General features: G+C 36.7%; 1 protein-coding gene across 2 annotated transcripts; it reads right to left on the bottom strand.

Annotated features, from left to right (window-relative positions):
* Nucleotides 1-5,229: 5,229 nt before the first annotated feature.
* On the bottom strand, nt 5,230-21,629 carry LOC139117490 (ras-related protein Rab-11B). 2 transcript variants are annotated; one of them, XM_070680640.1, is made up of 5 exons: nt 19,723-21,629; nt 9,596-9,791; nt 8,920-9,113; nt 8,410-8,490; nt 5,230-6,285 (listed from the first exon to the last, which is right to left on the bottom strand). In XM_070680640.1, the coding sequence occupies exons 1-5, from the start codon at nt 19,760-19,762 to the stop codon at nt 6,146-6,148; spliced, it is 651 nt and encodes a 216-aa protein (XP_070536741.1). In that variant the 5' UTR covers nt 19,763-21,629; the 3' UTR covers nt 5,230-6,145. The 2 variants fall into 2 exon arrangements, with proteins under 2 accessions (XP_070536741.1, XP_070536739.1); XM_070680638.1 differs by having other exon boundaries at nt 5,230-6,864; nt 19,723-20,088.
* Between the last annotated feature and the right edge of the window lie 442 nt (nt 21,630-22,071).

The raw sequence follows: 22,071 nt of genomic DNA on the forward strand, positions 1-22,071 counted from the left end.
TCTGCCTTCAATGCATGTACAGAATACAGTATGCAAACAAACTGCAGACATGGCAAGCACACATTGGAACTGTGAAATCTGCCTTCAATGCATGTACAGAATACAGTATGCAAACAAACTGCAGACATGGCAAGCACACATTGGAACTGTGAAATCTGCCTTCAATGCATGTACAGAATACAGTATGCAAACAAACTGCAGACATGGCAAGCACACATTGGAACTGTGAAATCTGCCTTCAATGCATGTACAGAATACAGTATGCAAACAAACTGCAGACATGGCAAGCACACATAGGGACTGTGAAATCTGCCTTCAATGCATGTACAGAATACAGTATGCAAACAAACTGCAGACATGGCAAGCACACATAGGGACTGTGAAATCTGTCTTCAATGCATGTACAGAATACAGTATGCAAACAAACTGCAGACATGGCAAGCACACATAGGGACTGTGAAATCTGCCTTCAATGCATGTACAGAATACAGTTTGCAAACAAACTGCAGACATGGCAAGCACACATTGGAACTGTGAAATCTGCCTTCAATGCATGTACAGAATACAGTATGCAAACAAACTGCAGACATGGCAAGCACACATTGGAACTGTGAAATCTGCCTTCAATGAATGTACAGAATACAGTATGCAAACAAACTGCAGATATGGCAAGCACACATTGGAACTGTGAAATCTGCCTTCAATGCATGTACAGAATACAGTATGCAAACAAACTGCAGACATGGCAAGCACACATAGGGACTGTGAAATCTGCCTTCAATGCATGTACAGAATACAGTATGCAAACAAACTGCAGACATGGCAAGCACACATCGGGACTGTGAAATCTGCCTTCAATGCATGTACAGAATACAGTATGCAAACAAACTGCAGACATGGCAAGCACACATAGGGACTGTGAAATCTGCCTTCAATGCATGTACAGAATACAGTATGCAAACAAACTGCAGACATGGCAAGCACACATCGGGACTGTGAAATCTGCCTTCAATGCATGTACAGAATACAGTATGCAAACAAACTGCAGACATGGCAAGCACACATCGGGACTGTGAAATCTGCCTTCAATGCATGTACAGAATACAGTATGCAAACAAACTGCAGACATGGCAAGCACACATCGGGACTGTGAAATCTGCCTTCAATGCATGTACAGAATACAGTATGCAAACAAACTGCAGACATGGCAAGCACACATCGGGACTGTGAACACCGACTACAAAATTCTAGAAACTACATTACATTGTAAGATATGTTCCCTATGAATAAAAATCAATGAAAATATAATGATCACTGGAGAAAATTATCAAAGACATTGGATTCACTTGACTTTTACAAGCAAATTATTTATATGCCATAAACTTTGTGGCAACCATAGTGGCTGGTTAAGGTTGGCTCTGCACATACACCACTGTGAAGGCTTGATGATAGTGACTTTAAAATCATTTTTATGACATTAAAAACATATGTCAAGGAAAATACAAAAAGCTTATGAAAGTCATGGCAAAGCCCTGTTTTCAACAGTAAAACAAAGTCACATAGACTTTTACCATGTTCATTCCTTTGTGATCACAAATGGCAAGATTCTTGTCTTTGAAATTATCCACAGAACATAGCTGAATAGTTATATTCCAAACAAAGAAATCACAGGTCATAGGTCAACTTTATCATGTGTGTATTAATATGTGAATTCAGCTTATTTCACTGACCTAAGAGAAATTAAAATTAGTTGTTTATTTATTGAACTGGATTATTCCAGTTTGATTCTATTTGACACACACACCAGTTCAAATGAAAATCACACAATTTTGCAATACAGATCATATATTGTTCATTTAATGATTTCCATCTGGCACATAATATCCATGAGTATTGTCTAATTAAACCTGAAAAACTGCATGGTAAGAGAACATGTGGATATGAATTGGTCCATAACAGTATCATTGACAAGTTCATAGTGGTCTAACTCCTATAAATTAAATATCTTACTGAAAGTCAGAAGGGTTCTCAAACATGTATTAGCAGAATGATTACAGTTCCTAATGCAGAGCTTGGAAAACAGAGTAGATTGGAAATGATAAAATTGGAGATAATCCAATGTAGCAATATTCATCCAGGCATTAAAATGTGACTCAATCTTACGGATACTACACTAAACATTGACAACTTGTCTGTTGGCTCAATATAACTCTCTTTGTATTCAAACCAGAATATCAAATGATAAATTTCACTTCTTGTACCTCAACAATAGTTTTCTTTCCTGTCCTTGTGTCAACTTGTGTCATTCACAGCTGCAATGTCTAACATTGTTATCGCACAAAGCAGTTTTGCGATTTCCAAAGTAGAGGGGTCAATAATGGTTTAATATCTGGCAACAAATTAAATGACCAGTTCCCTAATGAATTCTTAACATCTTCAAATTACATGAATATGAGCTTAGAAGATGCAGAGGACACTTCCGAATATCTCAAATTTTCATCACTTTCCACAGCAAATCTTCTCAATATTAGCACTTTGTATGGCCGTATTGTGTGCCCTTGGTTGTTCTTCATAAGATTATAAACATTTCACCATTTCTGAGTAACAGAGAGAGAAACTGATAATCTTCTTTTAACTTCTCTGTTGTGGTTGGTTCTTTGCCAAGTACACAAATAATTCTGATCATTAAATTTTTATAGATAACTGGCCAAAACTCACCACCATCATATCAAATGTTCCACATATTTTTAAGCTTATCAAAAGTACTAAAAAAAAAAACCCAGGACATCATACATAATGTAAGACTTTTGTTCTGTAAACAACACAGCTAGTTGACCATGAAATTGCCAACAACATTATTTTGCAATGGATCATGGGATAAGGCATGTTCCCACATTTTCATTCAAATATGTAGCTCCAATACAAATTCTGTGGTTAAAATCATTGAATTTTTTCTGTTACCATGTCAGAATTCATTATGCCAAACAGAAAGTCTGAAAATCACTGGTTTTGGTTGTAAGCTATGCAGCTTTAATTTGATCATAGTATGGTGAATTTAGGTTCCCACAGCACAAATTTCAACCCCAGCGCAAGTACTCTGTGATGGGACCCATTAAACACGGAATGTTCCGGTATGAAATAAAGATACAACACATCAGTAATACTTCCATTTTTGCTTCCATTAGATTTATTGGAAACAAAACATGAAAATGCTGGGTACAGAGCTTTTGTATGTTCAAACTGGCTAAAAAATATGAATTGCAAATAAATTTGTATGGTTATATCTCAGTGAAAATCACAGTAGAATGTTTAAGACGCTAGGATAAGCATAATAGATTTTAATTACAATCGCTGCATTACATGGGATAAAAACTACTGGGTAGAAAGTTAGTTGCTAAATACAACATCAACATACATCTATGTGAATCAGAATAACATGGCATAGTTTGGACATGTCTCCATGGCAACAGGACTTCCATCTTGTGCAAACTGTGCAGCTCAATCACGCAGAGCTCACTTAGGGATGCTATAACCTCCTCATCCGTGTTGATATGGTATAACCCTGGTTTGAGATTATACACCGTGAACAGGGGTGAAAAGGTTTGGTATTTGGATGCACATTGCGTGTTGATACTAGCAAGCTATTCTTATAAGGTGTGGCACCCCCTGTCATGCAGAAATAAAATGGTTTTGGAGTTGCTTCAATAGCTTCTCTACAACTACTTTGGTTCTGTAGAGAGGCAGAGAGAATGAGAGCTTGCAAGGCTATCAGTGAATACTACAGAGTGCAACAGCCTAGAATAGCTTGCTAGCATTTCTTGCAACTGAAACTATAACGCTATACACGGCACAATTGCATGGCTGCGAGACGTCATATCCGCACAGTCTAGGATAGATATCCACTAAAAAAGATTTCCTAAAATGCACACAAGTCTGAAATGCGCTTTTCTTTCAGTTCGCAGTAGATGGAATGTATTACACAACACACAGGACACACATTAACTCAGCTATGGAGCATTTTCTCACAGTAGACTACAACAGGTTTATATATGCCAGGTGTGGTCTGCATAAAGTATACACATATATTGTGGCAGAACTAGGGTAATCTCAGCACAGAGGGAATCTAATGTACTGTGAACAACAGTAGAGATGCACATACCATCAAGGTAGAACCAAAAAACATGGATTTTGCAATATTTACAGACCGTAGAAAAGGACATACAGTGTATGTACGCTTTACAAAAAAGCTATTCCCCTAGAGATCTCTTTTTTTTGACAACTGAAGTCGTACACAGTAGTGTGAAATTACGCAGGGAACAAGCTGTGTGGAAAACATATACCATAGGCAATATTCAGTTTGTAAAACGGTACCAAAAACCAACAATATAGGATAAAGTGAAAATTGGTAAAAAGTAATGGCATGGGGTGATACCACGCTAGAGGTTAAACACCCCACACCAAGACCTAGAAATACAACACTGACTGCACGGCTGTACTAAACTAAACACCGCATGAGGAAGATAAAATTCTGATGTATCTTTCCATGTAAGTAGAAACGCCACTGATCTTATATGTTAAAGTGCTGACATTGAAAAAGGTGAATTGAAAAAGGTTTAAAATGAATGGATGTGTTGACATACATGTATGCAGGGAGAGCAACAATGTTACTGTTCCTGTCCACAGTGACAAAATGGATGGAAAGTGTTACACAAGGTAACACAACAGTCCAACAAAGGTTCTCTAATCTTGGCCCCCCCCCCCTAAAAAAAAGACTTGTCTTTTTGGTTTACTGGTACTATTCCAGGGCAAACTTATCAGAGCTCGACTGTACAGCTTTCAGTTAGATGCATTTACAACACAGCCATCTATGAAACACAAGATAGCCCAACTTGAGCTCTGGTTTAGATCAACGTAGGAAGCCCAACGTACCGGTTGTCAGAGATATCTGACAGTGGTCATCAAAGTCCATACACCTGACTGGTCTGAAAAACAAATGCCGAAAGATCTAAAGTATTGGCGCTGCTGCAAACTATGGTAAAAATATCCAAAGAACCTAAATAGTTAAACCAAATTACCTTTCTTTAATGTGGAATATGCTGAACAGACAAAAATACATTGAGGTCAAAATCCTTTGCTGCCAGACACAGTATGCGGACAAGCAGAAAACGTCATTACTAGCACTCATTTCACACACATCAACACAACATGCTTTCAATATATTCAATGCCATGGCATTATACATTGGCTATTTTATTTACTAACCGGATGAATTATACTAATAGATATACACAGTGTCATTATATTTAATTAAAAAAAAAAGGAAAAATAGAAAAGCAAAAAGAAAAACAAACTGCTGGAACATATAAGCCTTTGTGTTGGAATTCACAGGACAGCATCATTACTTGAATTTCTAGGATTTCTAGTCTGGTGTAGTCATAATATTGTATGTATTAACATTAGTCCAATCAGGACATATTAAATTAGTGTTTTATTTTCCCCACAAAACACAAACCCCCTACTTGATCTGAATGTCTTATTTTTTCGGCCCTGGTCTATATAATAGGGTTCATCAAGTCTTCTTATTTCTACTGAAAATTTTGACATTTTTTAAATACGTGGTGGAAAGGACCAAAATTGGAAATGTTGGAAATTAAGCATTTGATCAAGTTTGTTTCGAGTTTCTCATACATAATATTTCATAAATTACTTACACTCACCATTCAGAACACAAGATCTTATTTATAGGCAACAATGTCATACACAAACAAGCACAAATCATGTGAGATTATTGATACGAAATCAATTTTGAAGACTTTTTCTGCCTTTTCCTGGAAATACACTTAATTGAGCTTATCAAGTAATCACCATACCTTGTTTAATTTCATATAGCATACAAGAAAGCAGAAAACTACCGGTATTGCAAGATTTTACACTTGTTATATACCGAAAAGATATTTCTAAAATATCTATATTCACATAAATGTAGAATAAATACTTAATTTCCAGCATTGTGCTCCAATTTTGGAATTTTTTGAAAGAATTTCCACCTATGCTTTTTCTGCTGATTTATTTCATGACATTTATTACAAAGTTCTGTCTGACATCTGATGTTACAGATCGGGTTGATTCCCTCACTGGTCCACATCTAGTTCTGGCAGCAGGTTTTCTTCTTGGCTTCGGTATCAATGGTCTTATCCACTGTAATGGTTTCCACATTGTTGCTTGGGGAGTCCTCCCCACTGCCCCCATCCCGAATCTGTTTCTGCGATACAATATGGTAAATTTCTGCAACAAATTACCCCAGAAAAAAAAATTGACAAGATAATCAAAAGGAAACAAAAGCACAGGACAAGGAAGAAATGACACTGACTCGCCTTGTAGAAATACCCCTCTTCTCTTTTATTACAACAGTATTTCTTGTTATACTGGGCCTAACAAGTATCTTGTATTACAATACACTGCATTTTTGAAATTGTACAAGGAGCCTACAAATTCGATGAGTATTATCACATTCTTTTTTTCCTTCCCTTCCCCATCTTCCCAAAAAAGTACAGGAATTTACCCAAGGTGAAAATACATTCCCCCCAACGAGTAAAATACTTTTGTTCTATTTACATAGCATTACACAAATGACACACAATGTCGACACAACATGGACTGAAGCAATTGGAATGATGGGGTGGGAAAAGTTTGCATGAGCTGAGCATATAAGCAGCTGGCTTTAAGTTTGACAACAATTTTTCTTCTTGCTAGATTCGTCTTCTGTTGGTGCTATGTGGATTGGTTTGGTGTTATCAGTTTTCAGATCGTCAGCTTCCCCTGACCCTTGCCGGATTTGTTTCTGTGATACAATGCGATAAATTTCTGGAAAGAAGAGAAAAAAAACAAAAACCCATGCAAATGGAAGGAACGTAAATAAAAAAAAATGTTGACGCAAGCAGAATCTTCACCGATAATGAAAATGAAATGCTGCATACTGAGCTGACAAAGCAAGTGGAAATACACTGAGTTTATGGTGTTACTACAGATGTCAATAAATTTACAGAACATGCAACGATAATGCTGTGAAAACAAATTCACCCCAACCCAACATCGATCATCACAGGGGAGGGGATATTTTGGTATATTTATTAAGAGAGAACTATTTCTGTAAGTTTGAAATGTCAAACTTTATTTCCACTGATAGTTGGATAACTGAAGACCACTAACTAGCCACATTGTTTCATTACCGTAGTAGTGGTATATTCACTTTTTAAAAAATTCTACTTTTTAGAGTCCAATTTGGACATTAAATCTCAAATTACATAATTTTAGGCTGACTTTGTAATATTTTTGGGAGTGCCGTGAGCACAGACAAATATTTAATTTGAACTTGATCAAAGGAGGATTCACTATGTACATCAATGTACCAGTAACTTTAATTGGCTGTCAATTTATAGTCGCGCCAGCGGCTTACTGACTACGCATGCGCTTATTCATAATATACTATGCGAGTAACCGGAAGTGTACCCTTCTTTCATGGGCGCCGCCATGTTTTTTTTGAGTACTCGTAAATAAACAAATACGAAACAAATTACTATTATATAACATGCCTTTTATAAAATATACCTCTTTTATTAGCCAGTAAATGTTATTATGCACCTTGTCGCTGATACAAAATATCGTTAATATAGATAAAGGGAGAAAACTGTCGTGCATATGAACGGGGGCATACGCAAAGAATGCTGGGATTGAATTATAGAAGAGCGCCCCCTGTGTTAATAATTAGATTCAAAAATTGCCAGTTTTTAGACGGAACGCTATAGTTTTCAGCTTGCAAGTGGAAGGTGGGCAGTGCGGATACCATTGCAATGATAATGATTGCATAATACGTCCCTTGTTTAACGCAATAGGCTGTTATCATTGTAAAAATTGCCAATTTTTGTCCAACATTTTTACATGCTACAGAAAATCTATACCTGCCCTGCTGCAGCGTTTGACCGTTGACGTCGTGTACGTACATGAACTGCTTTCATCAGAGGGAAACTGGGCATAGTTGTCATATAAACTTTTATGAAGTAACAATTACAGTTTATCATGAATCAATACAAATAACATTGCCAATCTTAACCCCTGGCGCGACACCAAGGGCTGAGCCCTATATAATATTAACAAAATTCTGTCAGTATATGTTAACACAAAATTGTGATCTAAAGATGTCTGTATACAAACATAAAACCAATTATTTAAATATTGTCTCTTGAGGGAGGCTATAGGAAAGATACCCAATACAGACACTATCAATTTAAGTAATAGTACATGTATGACAGAGCAGTAGACATGCTGTAGCATGCGGGTTTACCAATGAATTTTAATGATGCACTGATAAAACAGAGGTCAAGCTACTTGGGTGACGTAACATCTGCTTACCTGTGAGAATATTCTGGAAAGCTGTTTCTACATTTGTTGAATCCAGTGCTGACGTCTCAATGAATGAAAGATTGTTCTTTTCTGCGTGAGAAAGAGGTAAAAGGAATTTTTTATTTATCACAAAATGATCTTATCATTTTTTTGCTTTTCTTCTGTGGATATGTGATTTGGAATACTGGTACGTTTGGTTTCCCTCACAACAACGGGAAGTATAGTAGACATCTTTGATCACATCTGTAAATCAGTAATATGTAATTTCATGTTCACCACTTTGTCTGAGGAGTGACCTGAATATAAAATCACAGAGTCATAGTGTGGAGTCTAGGGCCATATATTCTGCATGAGTCACATGCAAGAATGACAAAATATGTCGACAGGAAATTTTACCATCATGGTGGGTGTCCATTACTGTTGTCATTACATCACAGATAATTTTAAATGGTAAATGTTTTCAGAACAGGGAAATGTTATTGTGATAATAGTTAAAGGAGATCGTGTATGACGCCATACCTGCAAATGCTTTTGCTTCATCTGTGGGTACTGCCCTAAGATGTCGAAGATCACTCTTGTTACCGACTAACATGATAACTATATTATTATCTGCATGGTCCCTCAGTTCTTTGAGCCATCTTTCTACATTTTCATAGGTTAAGTGTTTGGCTATATCATATACAAGTAATGCACCAACAGCACCACGATAGTATCTGTGTATGAAACACAAAAACCATATTAATTTCTGAACATGTCTACTACTGGTTTGTCTTATCATTCATGTGCCACTATGAGGCATTCGCTTCTGTTCTCTTTTTTGTCTACTAAATGTTGTAGTTGACAAAAAATTACAGCCTGAAATCGAGAAGATTATGTGATTTCATTTACTTCAAGGAAGCGTTTTTCTTTTCTTTAATCAGTAGCTAATCTTTAAAAATTTAGCAAAGGATGAAGGAAGAATTTTTTACATGGGATTATGGGGAATTCACCAACTAAGAAGTAACTACAGTAGTTGGTGTATATCAATGTGCTTCGTGACTAAGCTGGCACGAAAACATTTCTCAAGGCCAAAACCCAACATCTAACAATTTCACTAGACGCCAACAGATGTCTCAAGTATTGCGGTAGCTTTCAACATGCAGATTATGTCAGTTATGATTAAAGTACACATGTAGAAATCCTTGAGAGTACTTACGCACTAGTGATGGCTCTGTAGCGTTCCTGGCCAGCAGTATCCCAGATCTGTGCTTTTATCGTCTTACCATCTACTTGAATACTACGAGTAGCAAACTCTACACCAATCGTACTTTTGCTTTCTAAATTGAATTCGTTCCTTGTAAATCTTGAGAGTAAATTACTCTTTCCAACTCCTGAGTCTCCAATCAGCACGACTATAGTAGAGAACAGAACAGATGAAACAATTTAGGTGGGCGGAAGCACACTAAGCTGATGAAATGAATAATTATGACTTTTGATTATACATAACATTTTACATATAAATATATATGGTTAGTATTATGTACTGTACATGTAGGGGTCACACTGAACATAGGCAATGTACTTGTGGCATAGTTTGCTCAATGTAGACTACAATGTACACTAATGTCTACATACATATATATACTCCTGCATTCTATGAACTTTTTGAGCCTTGACGGTATTTTCTGGCTGTTTAAATACATAAGATATTTCAAGAGAAAATATCACTTGTTGAAAGGACACAACTAATATAGTGCTGTAGGTTCCTATAAATATCCATTGGTAGTATTTCATAGTGACAATTATGATTTCATAACAGCTATGTGTGTTTATCACTTTTATAGAACTACAATAACCTCATCCTTTGATCACTAAACCATCCTATGCCTTTACAGTACTACGCAGTAGTTTTCCAGTTTCTATGGAATACTGCTGATTCTTGGATATGACATTTCACAGAAGATACAATCCGAAAGAAGACATGTTTTTGGGGACAGGTTGGGTTCATAGGAGAAACTGACGATAAGACTTCTGTCAATAAGTAATTTTTAAGCAGTGCATTCTCTCTCCACTTGAATGACTAAAACCACTTTTCTATTTTACACTACGCAGGCAGAAGTGGTGACAATATTCCAGCTCTGTGCTACATTTGAAAGACTGACGGATGTTAATTGTTGACTACAGTATTCTTCTCAAGATCAGCACCAAATAGCAGAGTTGTTGTGCAAAGTCTAAGCTTGTGTTCTTTAGCCTAATCAGACCTTCAATCACAAATAAAATTATATGTTTTATACATGTACATCAGTCACACTTCACGCCTATTGCTATGTTTTCATACTGGGTCATATAATCACTGGTCACACAATCAAATAACTTCCTCATAAGCAAATACAGTAGTACTTGACATGTGTTTGTGACAAATACAGCATGTATCATAAACAATGTGGTCACTGATGTGTAGTTCCCATTCTGAAATGATCTTGTGTGTAACTTACATTTTTACTTAATGTATAAGGTAATGTATCTTGTGACCTATTTTGTAACGTTCAAAGAGAACATCATTACGACAACATAGCAGAATGTATATGGAAATTTATGTCAGTGACAAATAAGTTTGTTCTACAATAAGCAGGAAATATTCTACTTTATGAGGTCCAATAAATTGCATGGAAATAATATGCACCATCCAGATAAGAGGTTATTTGATGATTTTTGTCAAACAGCAAACAAATATTGACTGAAGACATACAATTCATAATCTTGAATGGGGAAAGACTCCACTTTGATCTAGGTACAGTACATTGTGAGGATGTCAGATATTTGAAGTTAGGAATTAGTTTCTCTAAGGGAACAGGGATGTGAATTTGGTATATTTACATTCATTGCCATGATTGTGTTATGTGCATAAACTCTTCAATAGAAGTAAATACATTTTCACTGAATACAAAGGTCATAGGAATGTTGCCGCTGCATATTCAACATATTAGATTTAATTCTATACAGATGCTTTGTTTGGACATAGATTTTAATTTGGCCAAAACAATGTAATGCCTGTGAAAACAGTTCTGGAAACTTATCATTACACAATGCATTAGGCTACTATTTCACGCAAGACTTATGCATTAGACAAAATTTTACAAAATTTGAGTTTACAGCGCCACTGTTTACTACAACTTTGAATGAAAATTATATTAATTTAATGTATAACATGCATAATGTATGTACCTGGAAGGTACATGTATTACAAGTAAATTTAATAGAAACAAGGGCACGAAAACAGTCAACCAGAAGCTACATTGATGAGAACAGCAGGTGACAGCATATTAGCAAGATAGGAAGGAGTGAAGTACCTTTGAGGCTCCAACAGTCTAAATGACATAATTTATTGAACCAGGAAGACCAGTCTATCGATCACAGCATAATGGTTGTGGGCAGGTTGTTTTACAACCTTGCTTTAGAGGAAATGGAAAAATATCATGTACATATATACAAATTAGCAGCACCTGGTACATTTCTCTATTTGTATGTAAACTTGTGACTACCTGTCACTGCTCCAGTTAGAAAGTTTTCATGTTCATTTCATACTAAAGCCTTACACCCTAGAACTCACCACCAAAAAAAAAAAATACCAAACACGTGTAGTTATATCACTGCGACATAGTTTCGCCCCTTTAACCATAGATCTTGATAAATCTGCATTCTAATATACGACAAATGACTTTTCTATGAATATTTGTAGCAAGAAAGAGTCATTTTCATATTGCATCCAATTAACAAGTTTCTATACTTGTGTGATGAGAAGGAACATTTTATTTTTATTTTTGGAAGTATTGTTAATTTCAGACCATATTTATTCATGTAGTTACAGTTAATTGTACATATTTTTATGGAAAATCTGAAATGTACCTACTGAAATGTGAATGAAAACAGAATACTGAATATATATTTCAGATTTCAGGCTGTTTTACTCAAAGACTACTAAACAATACATTATAACATAATAGTTTACTACTTCTCCTCAACAATTTGATCCATGTCCATTGTTAAACACTTCCCGTTTTGATCTGAAGACGTGACGCCATACAGATATGACTAGAAAATACTGCAAATTCGAAAACTATGCACTGTAACTTAAAGGTTAAATCACTATATTTTTATCATTCATGCATCAAGTGCACACCTTATCCTGTTTTACTTTGAGAGACTACTATTCACCACTTATGATCTTGCCATGATTTGTACATAGCACATGTATAATACCATTTACATTGATACATTTTTAAACGAAGCAAGATGGAGGAAATTTCCACATTTCTCCATTTTTCACTGTAATACACAATGTTGACATACTAGAACTTTGAGACAGGAAAAAGGTCACTTAATTTTCTGACGTCTGCATATCAATGTTGGCCATCTTCAACATTCTTCTACCACAGCTACATTATACAGTCAATGGGCAATACATGTACATTTAGATCTTAAAACACTACTGTATGGTAATATTGCTAACACGTACATATCCTTCACTATTGGACTTGAAGGGACATTAAAGTGAAGTATTATTCTATATTTTATGACCAGGACTGTATACCTTCACCATATACATACTGATCTCTTAAAATGACTTGCTAAATGCAGTTATGCAACTCTAACTGAGAAGACATTAAATTTCAAGGTGGATTTTGTCTGTAATATGTAACAGATTGTTCAATCATTCATTTACTAGACTACAGTTCAACCTTGGTTGCCAAGGTTGAACTGTTGCCAGAACATGTACATCCTGTTCTCTGGTTACACCTCACTCAATGTGTCATTGTGAGTTTATAAAATTTGGAAATACAACCACAGATTACTGTCCTCTTAGAAAACAATATGGCACAGAATATGATAAAGATGTCTGACATTATGATTTGGTGAATGGGCAGAAATCGCAGTACAGTCACCAACATATAATGACTAATGTATTTGGGAGTAATAGTTTAGTTAAATGCTCCCATCTGCATGTTAATATAGCACAATATACCGGGTACAGTGATATCAGCGATATGATAAACATGTCTGGAGGCAAATCAGATTGACAATGTTGGCAGTGGAATTAACATCCTTGTCATTAATGAGGTCTGGTGAAATGGTCCCGGTCGTGTGACAGAATATCTTCCAGGAGGTCAATACTATTACACTCGCAACAAAATTGCAACCTAAAAGTAAGCGCAAGTGTTAATTTTTTGATATTTCTATGCGCGGCTTTCATGGGGTCATTTTGCGACACTCAGGTCACGCCCTCAGTGGGAGTCAAGGTTGGCCGTCTGTGACGTCACAGGTGTGTTCATTTACATCGAATAGCGGTCCAACGCCGCCTTATCTCTGCCCGGTATCCGCTAACAAAACAGGCTTCGCACTGCCCATTCGCCACGTTCGCCAATGCGAATCGAAATCCGAAGTGGCGAAAAAAATCGATCCTAATTCGCCACAGTGGCGAAACTGATTTTTGTTTAAAAAAATATGGTAAATAAAGAAAAAACGTGGGTTTTTAGTCTTTTGTTTAATCTGCGCTTCTCTCTCGGCGATTCGCAAAAACTGTGTCTACTTCCGTATTATTGCGTTCTTTCCGTCGCGTCGTACGTATTTGCAATCGAGCCAAGTCTCGCGAGAGTTTTGACGTCATCTAGTCTAGTGTACAGCATGCATAAATGGCTCTCGCGAGAATTGAAACTTACACACACGCAATCGAGCCCTTGTGATAAATTTGACGTCATTGGTCCTGTGTACAGCAGGCATAGGAACGCTCGCTCGCGAGAATTGAAACTTTTGCTATACATAGCAGACATACGCATTTTAGTCGAGGCAACAAGGTTCGGTGTTATAGTTGATTTACACTGATTGCGGTCTAGATGTTCTGTGTTGTGCATTTTAATCACGGTCTTAAACATTCCATGTTGTGGTCGAGTTGCATCGCGTTCCTCGTGGTCCGGTATTCCCCGTTGTTCTTCAATTTAGCCTAAGTAATTGCCGTCCCAACGACGCGTTCCGTGTTGCTGTCGATTTGTATCATGGAGGACTCTACCTCCATGATTTGTATCATGATCTCTACGTTCCGTGTTGTTGTTCGTTTTTAATGGTAGTCTCAACGTTCAGTGTTGCTGTTCATGCAGCTGATTTGCATCGTGGTTCCAACCTTCCGTGTCGTAGTTGTAGTGCATTTGAATCACGGTCCCATTTACGTTTTTTACTGTCGATTTGCATTGCGGTCACGACGTTCCGTGTTGTAGACTAGTGCATTTTAATGGCAGTCACAACGTTCAGTGTTGGTGTTCAGCAGTTGACTTGCATTGCGGTCCCAACCTTCTGTGTAGCGAGTAGCGAGGCAGGCTCAGCCGAGGGACCGTGGCCGATCGTACGAACCAGCCGAGACAATGGTTCAAACACTCCACACTTGACGGGAACTTGAAAAAGTTTACAGTTGAGCCGTTCATGTTCTTGCCGCTGTCACAGCCACCAAAAGAACAACGTCTTCCAAAGTGAAGGAGGACACTGTCCTGATCATGTAAGCGGAAACCCTAGAAGTTACCCCCCATGGGGAGCTTACGGAGGTGTGAAATACTTTAATTCCCGTTATGAGATACGACGTCGGGCAAACTTCGGAAAGCCGAAAAAAGTCGACTGGAGAGGCTCGGGGGACACGCCCACATTGCATTTTCTTTTGCCATATTCATAATCACGCGCGCTAAACGAAAAAAGAAATGAATGCAACTGTTTTATAGACCATCAACTGTATTTTTGTGATTTTGCAACATGGGCATTTCACCAGACCTTTAATGAGTATTTCTCCAGATACATGTACTTGCATGCCACACTGCTATCACATATCATGGAATATGCAAATCTACTAGATAAATGACGGTTTACTGTTTCTATATTGTTCACATTGGGCATAGTTTATCACGTTACGAATTTTAAGTGATATAAAGACACTAATACTTCCAATCCAAGTATCCCTATGTTAAGCATGAAACTAGATAATTGAATGGATACTGAATAAATGGGTGACCATGCATTTTGAAGCTGGTTTTAGACAAATTAAGTGAAACCATCACAAACATGAATTAATGGTCATGACCATTAATTCATTTTTGCGATGATTTCATGTATCGTGTCTAAAACCGGGGTCGAATATATGCATGGTCACCCATTTATTCAGTATCTTTCAACATATCAAACAATATAAGTAGTATCTTGTATCAAACAAAATTCATGAAAAATGGCCGACTTTGTCCCTTTAATTTGATTTAGTGTGCAAGAGGATTATGGAGGTGTCACAGCCTTTTGTCTTCCACTGATATTGTAATCTAGTAAGTAAATTTCCTGGCAAGACAATATGATGCTTGACACAGGCCTTTAACAGAAATGTGACATGACATAAACAAATACACTGCTTACTACTGGTTCACTATATGGTAAGTCTTACTATCACCATTACACTTTTATGCCAAGTAACTTGTATAAGAAGAAACACCTTGTCCACCTACTGCTGGATCTTGTGACATATATTTGTGAGTAAAACATTCATGCACATACTGAATGCAGTTGATTTAACTCCACACATCACTGTACCATGCAGCATAAAATTACAATAAAATGTCTCATAAACTTGGAACACAAGTTTCTAGTTAACAAGTTTGCACTGATTTTAACTCTAAAGAAGTACCATAAGAAAGTGTGGGAGGATTTTGAATAAAATTTATACAAAATGTGAGCCACAGACGATAGTGTTAGATTCAAACACTGTACAAATATAAAGCTAAACTGGTTGGAAGCACAAGTAGGAACATGAGGGATCTTTACCAAGTACTTTTTGAATGCAAAATCTGTCTCTGAAAGTGCAAACAGTTGAAGAGAAGAGTTACAATTCTGCTATAACTAATCATGTATCACAGACATTTCATTTTACTTTGGGCAGAATGGGTATTGAGGTCTAGCCATTTATGTTTGTTTGTCAAAAGTTGCATTTTTGTTCTTGCATTTCTGACATCAAAAGATACAAACAGTGAACAGTAACATAAACATACATACAGACATACAGACGCCATCGACTCACCATGTAAGCTCTTTTTTGTATTTATATAAATACCAAATATGAGCTAAAAAAGGAAGGCACATGTATGACATTTGACATTTATCAGTGCATGAGGTAAACTATATGTAACCGCCATAGATCAAAAGATAAATACCTTTTACATTTTGTGTCCAAGTTTGATACATGCTAATCATGATTTAGTCTATTTTGCCCATAAACTTCTGGGTATGCATAGTCCACTGCTCTTAGATATGTACACAAAAGCCATGGAAATTGATGTTCTGTATGTTTTAGAGCTGAAATTGAGACCAAATCTTGGTTTGCACATTTTGAACCGAGGAATTATACACAAAGTTTTAGCTATTGACATAGACCCTTTATTCAATCACAAGGGTTTGCAGTCAACAGTGCATTACCGTATCATACCTTTTTTTTTTTTCTACGTGTACCACATTGCCAATTCAGAGCACCTGTGGGTATGACCATGTAAGGCCCTTTCCTCAAAATGATAGCCCACCTCCGATACACTGTGCATTCACATCAACAACTTGTCAGTTATTGTCATATCATTTATATCGAGGTGAACTCACTGTGAAGCAACAGAGATAATTCAATGACTCTTTTCTCTTGTATATACAGTTTCATAGTTGCAAGACTTTAATAACTATTAATAGTACAATAACGTATTAAACTTGGTGCATAATTAATGACTCAATCTACTATTGTAGCAAGTATGAAGAAGTATTGTACATTCACATTATAATTATGTATGCCTAAATTAAAATGTATACATGTATCTATTGATTCACCCTATAAACTTCCCTGTGTCAACACAAACACTGAAGAACATGATGACAGACCATGTTTAGCTTCAAGCCCAGCAAAAGCCCTAAATGTCAACAAGAAAAGAAGAGTAGAGGTTTAAAAGACATTTTTTTCGATCAAAAGATGTGAGAGTATAAATATTTGATATAAACTTTCCCCTTGTGTAATAAATACCACATGAAAATCAAATTTAAGCTGTGTATTTGATGATATTAGCTTGGCCACTTCTTGTTTCAGCAAATCAAAGAGGGAATTATTGTTATTGCTGAGCAAAACAATGTGCAATATTTGTCGTTTTTTACTACATTTTATGTTCTATTAGCTAAGTCACTTCTCACTGACATTTCTGTGATTCCAAACACTGCCTGTGAGTGTGAGCAGTCATCTGAAGTTCTAACACACCTGTATCTGTAATCTGAGACATTTCTGATATTTCACTTCTCTTGTATTACAAAGTAACTTTTTGAGGAGATAAAAGCTGATATAACCCTACGCTTATTAAAACTTGAAACCTGCAGTAGTTTACTTGTAGCCAAGTTGGCAAATAAATGATCTCAAAATAAACATGTGTTGTTAACCACACCTTTTTGCTATCTATGATCAAGCCCTGTACTATTTACCCTCAAAATTTATATGTATCTCTTTCTCAAAGTGCAAGGTACATGAAACTCACCAATCAGACTGTAGGTGCTCTTTGAGCAAAATACCTACCAGTCAATGAAATTAATTTTCTAAGAGAAGGTTCACTTCATCTCCCTGTACTTGTTCACTTACATATAATCCCCTTATCTCAGAAGAGTGATACAACTGTTGTATAACAAAGTTATGACTGGCCAACAAGAATGGACTGAATGGATCAGAGAAAGGACACTCAAAAATACTGATTACCTTCATTTTTGGTACAAAAATATTTACATTGGATTTCTCAATATATGGAACTACATTAATATGACTGGTTTTCTACATTTTGACTTTCAAGAAGTTGCACAGAATGGCTGAAATGAATGTAAAGGCTCCATTCTTAAAACTCAGAGTTGGAAAAGACAACAGCATCATAATTTTGGGAATATTTTAATTGAATTGAGCAGAAAGAAAGTAGCCATGACAGTTAATTTATAGGACAACCAAGTATAACAAGGCTGGATGTTTGCCATGTTTATAATGTAATTACATGGTTTCCTCTCATGAACTGCATTGATAGCTGCATCTGAAAGCAAAGCACATATTTCATATTGCATATAACAAGAAAAATTCTTTGCCATTCCAATAGCACTTTCCAAGGATGGTGTTACATAAGAAGTGAGGATGGAATTCATGAACAAAAATAGTTCCTTTCACTTGACCAGATTTTGTCTATTGAAGGTGTTATCCTTTGGTAAGTTTGCCTGGGTGTCAGACTATCTTCTATCCATAGATGAGCATCAATCATCTGAAGAAACAGATCAGTCTATACATGACAGTACATTACAATTGACATGCCACACGAAAATGATACAACCCATCTTGACAAATCAAAATATAGTGCATTTTGCTACATGACACTTGATTGGAAACATGAAAATGCAGAATGTCATTAAAGACACTATGTAAACCCAAAATTTTACAATCCCTTGATCAAGACGGACCCCACATTTTTAAGAAATTGTTAATGGGTAAAACCACATCAATGTGAAGAGGTTGCCATGTACAACTATTGTAACAGTTAATTTAAGATGACGGTTATTGGTCCAAAAAAAATAATTTCGCTGCAGAACATTTGGTAGTCAGTATTAAGGACGAGTTTATTTCATCGATTAGAGCAACTTGCACATACACGATACAGTTATTTCCTATGTTCAGTTCGACGCACTTGCAATGTACTGTCACGCAGTACCGGCCGGTGGGTGTTGCCGCTCGTCATGAATGACCAAACGACAATTCATCCATTCTTGGACAATGTCTGGTATTTTCAATGGCCGACAGAAATCTTCTCGACAGTTTCTCCTTCTCATGTAGTCAAACTTACCCGGTTTACTTTTTCAACAGTCATTCTGATTTGCGAGTTCACCAGCTAAAATTAGCGATTTTGCATACACTAAAACAACGTCGACATTTTCCTGTCAAATTGCATTTTCGTATGTAAACACGGAAGTCGTCTGTTTTGCCATTCGGAAACACGGAAAGTGCACGGCTAGATTCATTCACTGGAATTGAACAAATCGGGAAAAATTGTGATCCAAGATATGTATCGCGTGTACTTGCCTACGTCGCGACAGAAATGGTGGAATCTGATATCACTGATCGTTGGCCTCTGTGATTAGTCATTCCATGACGCCAATGGCTTCATTGGTAGACGTACAACTGAAAGGCATAGTCAGGGACGTTTTCACCTTCGTAACTCGTAATTATGACACTGATGACTTGCATAGTAAACGGACAGATACACAATACTGTTACTATCTTACCTTTGAACAAGTAATCATATTCGTCGTCTTTGGTTCCCATTATGAATTCTTCGTTGATCACCTAAAAGAGAATCCAAGCAAGGATTTCCCTGTCACCCAGCGTTCTGCTTCCCGGTACGGGAGATATAAATGGGTTTCCTGTGTCGGAGGATGACCCAAGACTAAAACTAAGGCAAAAATGCTTTTAAGAATTAATAAGAGAATACTCAGATCTCTATATTCAATTAAAATGTGCCAGGATGGTTGAGATAATGAGTGGGTAATACACTTGTTTCCGTACGAAAAATTTAGTCTAAATCCAAAATGGCGACGGTTAAACGCCCCTTGCGTACTGCGCATGCTATGATGTCATTACTGCGCATTTGTAAAAAGTTGTCCCCGTTAGTTACGAACCCGGATGTAAATGTAGACGGTTATGAACATGTTAGCTCACGCCACCTCCTCAATGGGCAAAAATTAAAGAACAGCATGTCTTTTTCCTAAAATTATATATTATCGCATTCAGTAATTTCTTACAGTCAAAGTGACCATCCTGAATGGCATTTATTGGAACAAAATCGTCTCTTTTAGCCACGATGAACTGTACCCAAGGTGAAGGAGAGGCGAAGAGAAGACGAATTTCTCGTTTTAAATTCATAAACACAGATCTCGGAAAACTCTGATGATTTTGAAAAGGGGGGTCGGCCTAAAATTGCCCAAATAGAATAAATTAATTTCAACCTACTTTGAGTGAAGGAACGTGTCTGATAATGACGCACTCCGGCAACTGTATTAAAATGCTTGTGAACTGATTTTTTTAATGTCTTCTTATCTTGTAATTTAGATTATTATTAGAGAAGGGTAGGCCTATTGGTTATAATATCATTCAGCTGCCTATTTGTAAATTTTTGTTTGAAAATGACTAAGTTATTTTTGTTTTTGTGTTCACGTGACCACGTCTGTATTCATTTGAGACTATAAAGTGTGAAATCGTCACGTAAAAACAATGAGTCAGTTGCTGTTTTTACCTGCGGGAGGGGAGTGGCGCACAACCCGATGTGACTTTGTGACGGGCTTCAGAAAACATCACAGTAATTTTTGATATGGGAAAGTAAATACGAGAATTACACTGTGATAAGATTGCGATTGCAAATTTGGTTGCACTTCCTTCTCTCTGTATATAGTTAGAATTATCTTTATGCTGTTTTAGTTTGAGATTTAAGATATCTCTTAAAATTTTAGACTTACTGTTCAACATTCATTCAAACATCTCGTAATTTTCTCGGTAGTTGCATATGTTTAGGTTCTAGCGACAAAAAATGAAATATAGGCCTATGGAAAAATAATTGTGTTGTTAATCTACTTGTTGACATACATCGCATCACTCTACTCCTTTTTATCGTTCAATTCGTAGTTTCATGGGCCATTTAAGCTAAAATGGAACATTCTCATATTCTTTTAACATACTGTAGATTCTAAAACTTTCCTTTTCGAATGATTATGAATGCAAAAAGAGGTTGTCGCGAAGTACAGAAGATTCTCAAAGATATTTTCACCAAAACAGTGGGAGACACCGCTATGTCAGCATTTCTTCGCGAGGGTTTTTGTAAAGAAAGAAATTAGGAATCTTACCAGTTGACCTTGGAATCTACACGGTGACAAAATTTTCTAGGTTTTCAGTTAAGCGCCTCCCACTAAAACTTTTGTGAGTTGAAGAAAATGACAATCTTGCCAAGTCATTTACGTTCATTTCATTTCTAAATGGTGCAAGTCCATGAATGCAAGACTGGGTTTTCCACCTTCACACAACGTTTCTTCAACATAAATACCACTGCAATGAAAGGAAGCTCATCTTTGAAACTTACCCAATCCTTGTCCAAAAATTGTGGAAAATCAACCAGTAAGTCGGAATAGGTATTTATACCGGCCTCAGGACGAGAAAGTTTCCTTTGTCCAGCCAAGACATCGTCTGAGATCATTTATATTTTGATGTCGGACATAAGAACTCATACACGTAAGACTTCACTTTTAGTTTAAAAGTAATGGCTGTCACCAAAGAATCAGTTTGATTGGTCTAAAAGTTGCTTAATAGTTTGATGGTATGCAAATAAGTACATTTGTACTACGATGAGGTCATCCCTGGATCGCAGCCCAGAGTTCAAACATAGACATGAGTCACAACACTCACTAAACCACTGAATGACGTAATCGGGTGACGTGGAACTTTTCACGCTCGAATACAGGTAACTCTTGTGGTCACTCGAGCTACATGTATGCGTCAAATACCTGAAATCACAGAGCTTTATGCTCGCATCCGATAATAGAACATGTACGTACTCAGATGTACTGCATTGCCCTCAGATAGGTCAA

This window comes from Ptychodera flava, chromosome 18 (assembly GCF_041260155.1).
Source record: "Ptychodera flava strain L36383 chromosome 18, AS_Pfla_20210202, whole genome shotgun sequence".
NCBI classification, from domain to species: domain Eukaryota; kingdom Metazoa; phylum Hemichordata; class Enteropneusta; family Ptychoderidae; genus Ptychodera; species Ptychodera flava.

Coding starts and splice junctions, on each gene's coding strand:
- LOC139117490 (XM_070680638.1), bottom strand. CDS start 19,762: ATGGGAACCAAAGACGACGAATATGATTACTTGTTCAAAG. Junction 9,792..19,722: donor ATATGATTACTTGTTCAAAG/GTAAGATAGTAA, acceptor TCTCTACTATAG/TCGTGCTGATTGGAGACTCA. Junction 6,865..8,409: donor TTTCCAGAATATTCTCACAG/GTAAGCAGATGT, acceptor TCTTCTTTCCAG/AAATTTATCGCATTGTATCA.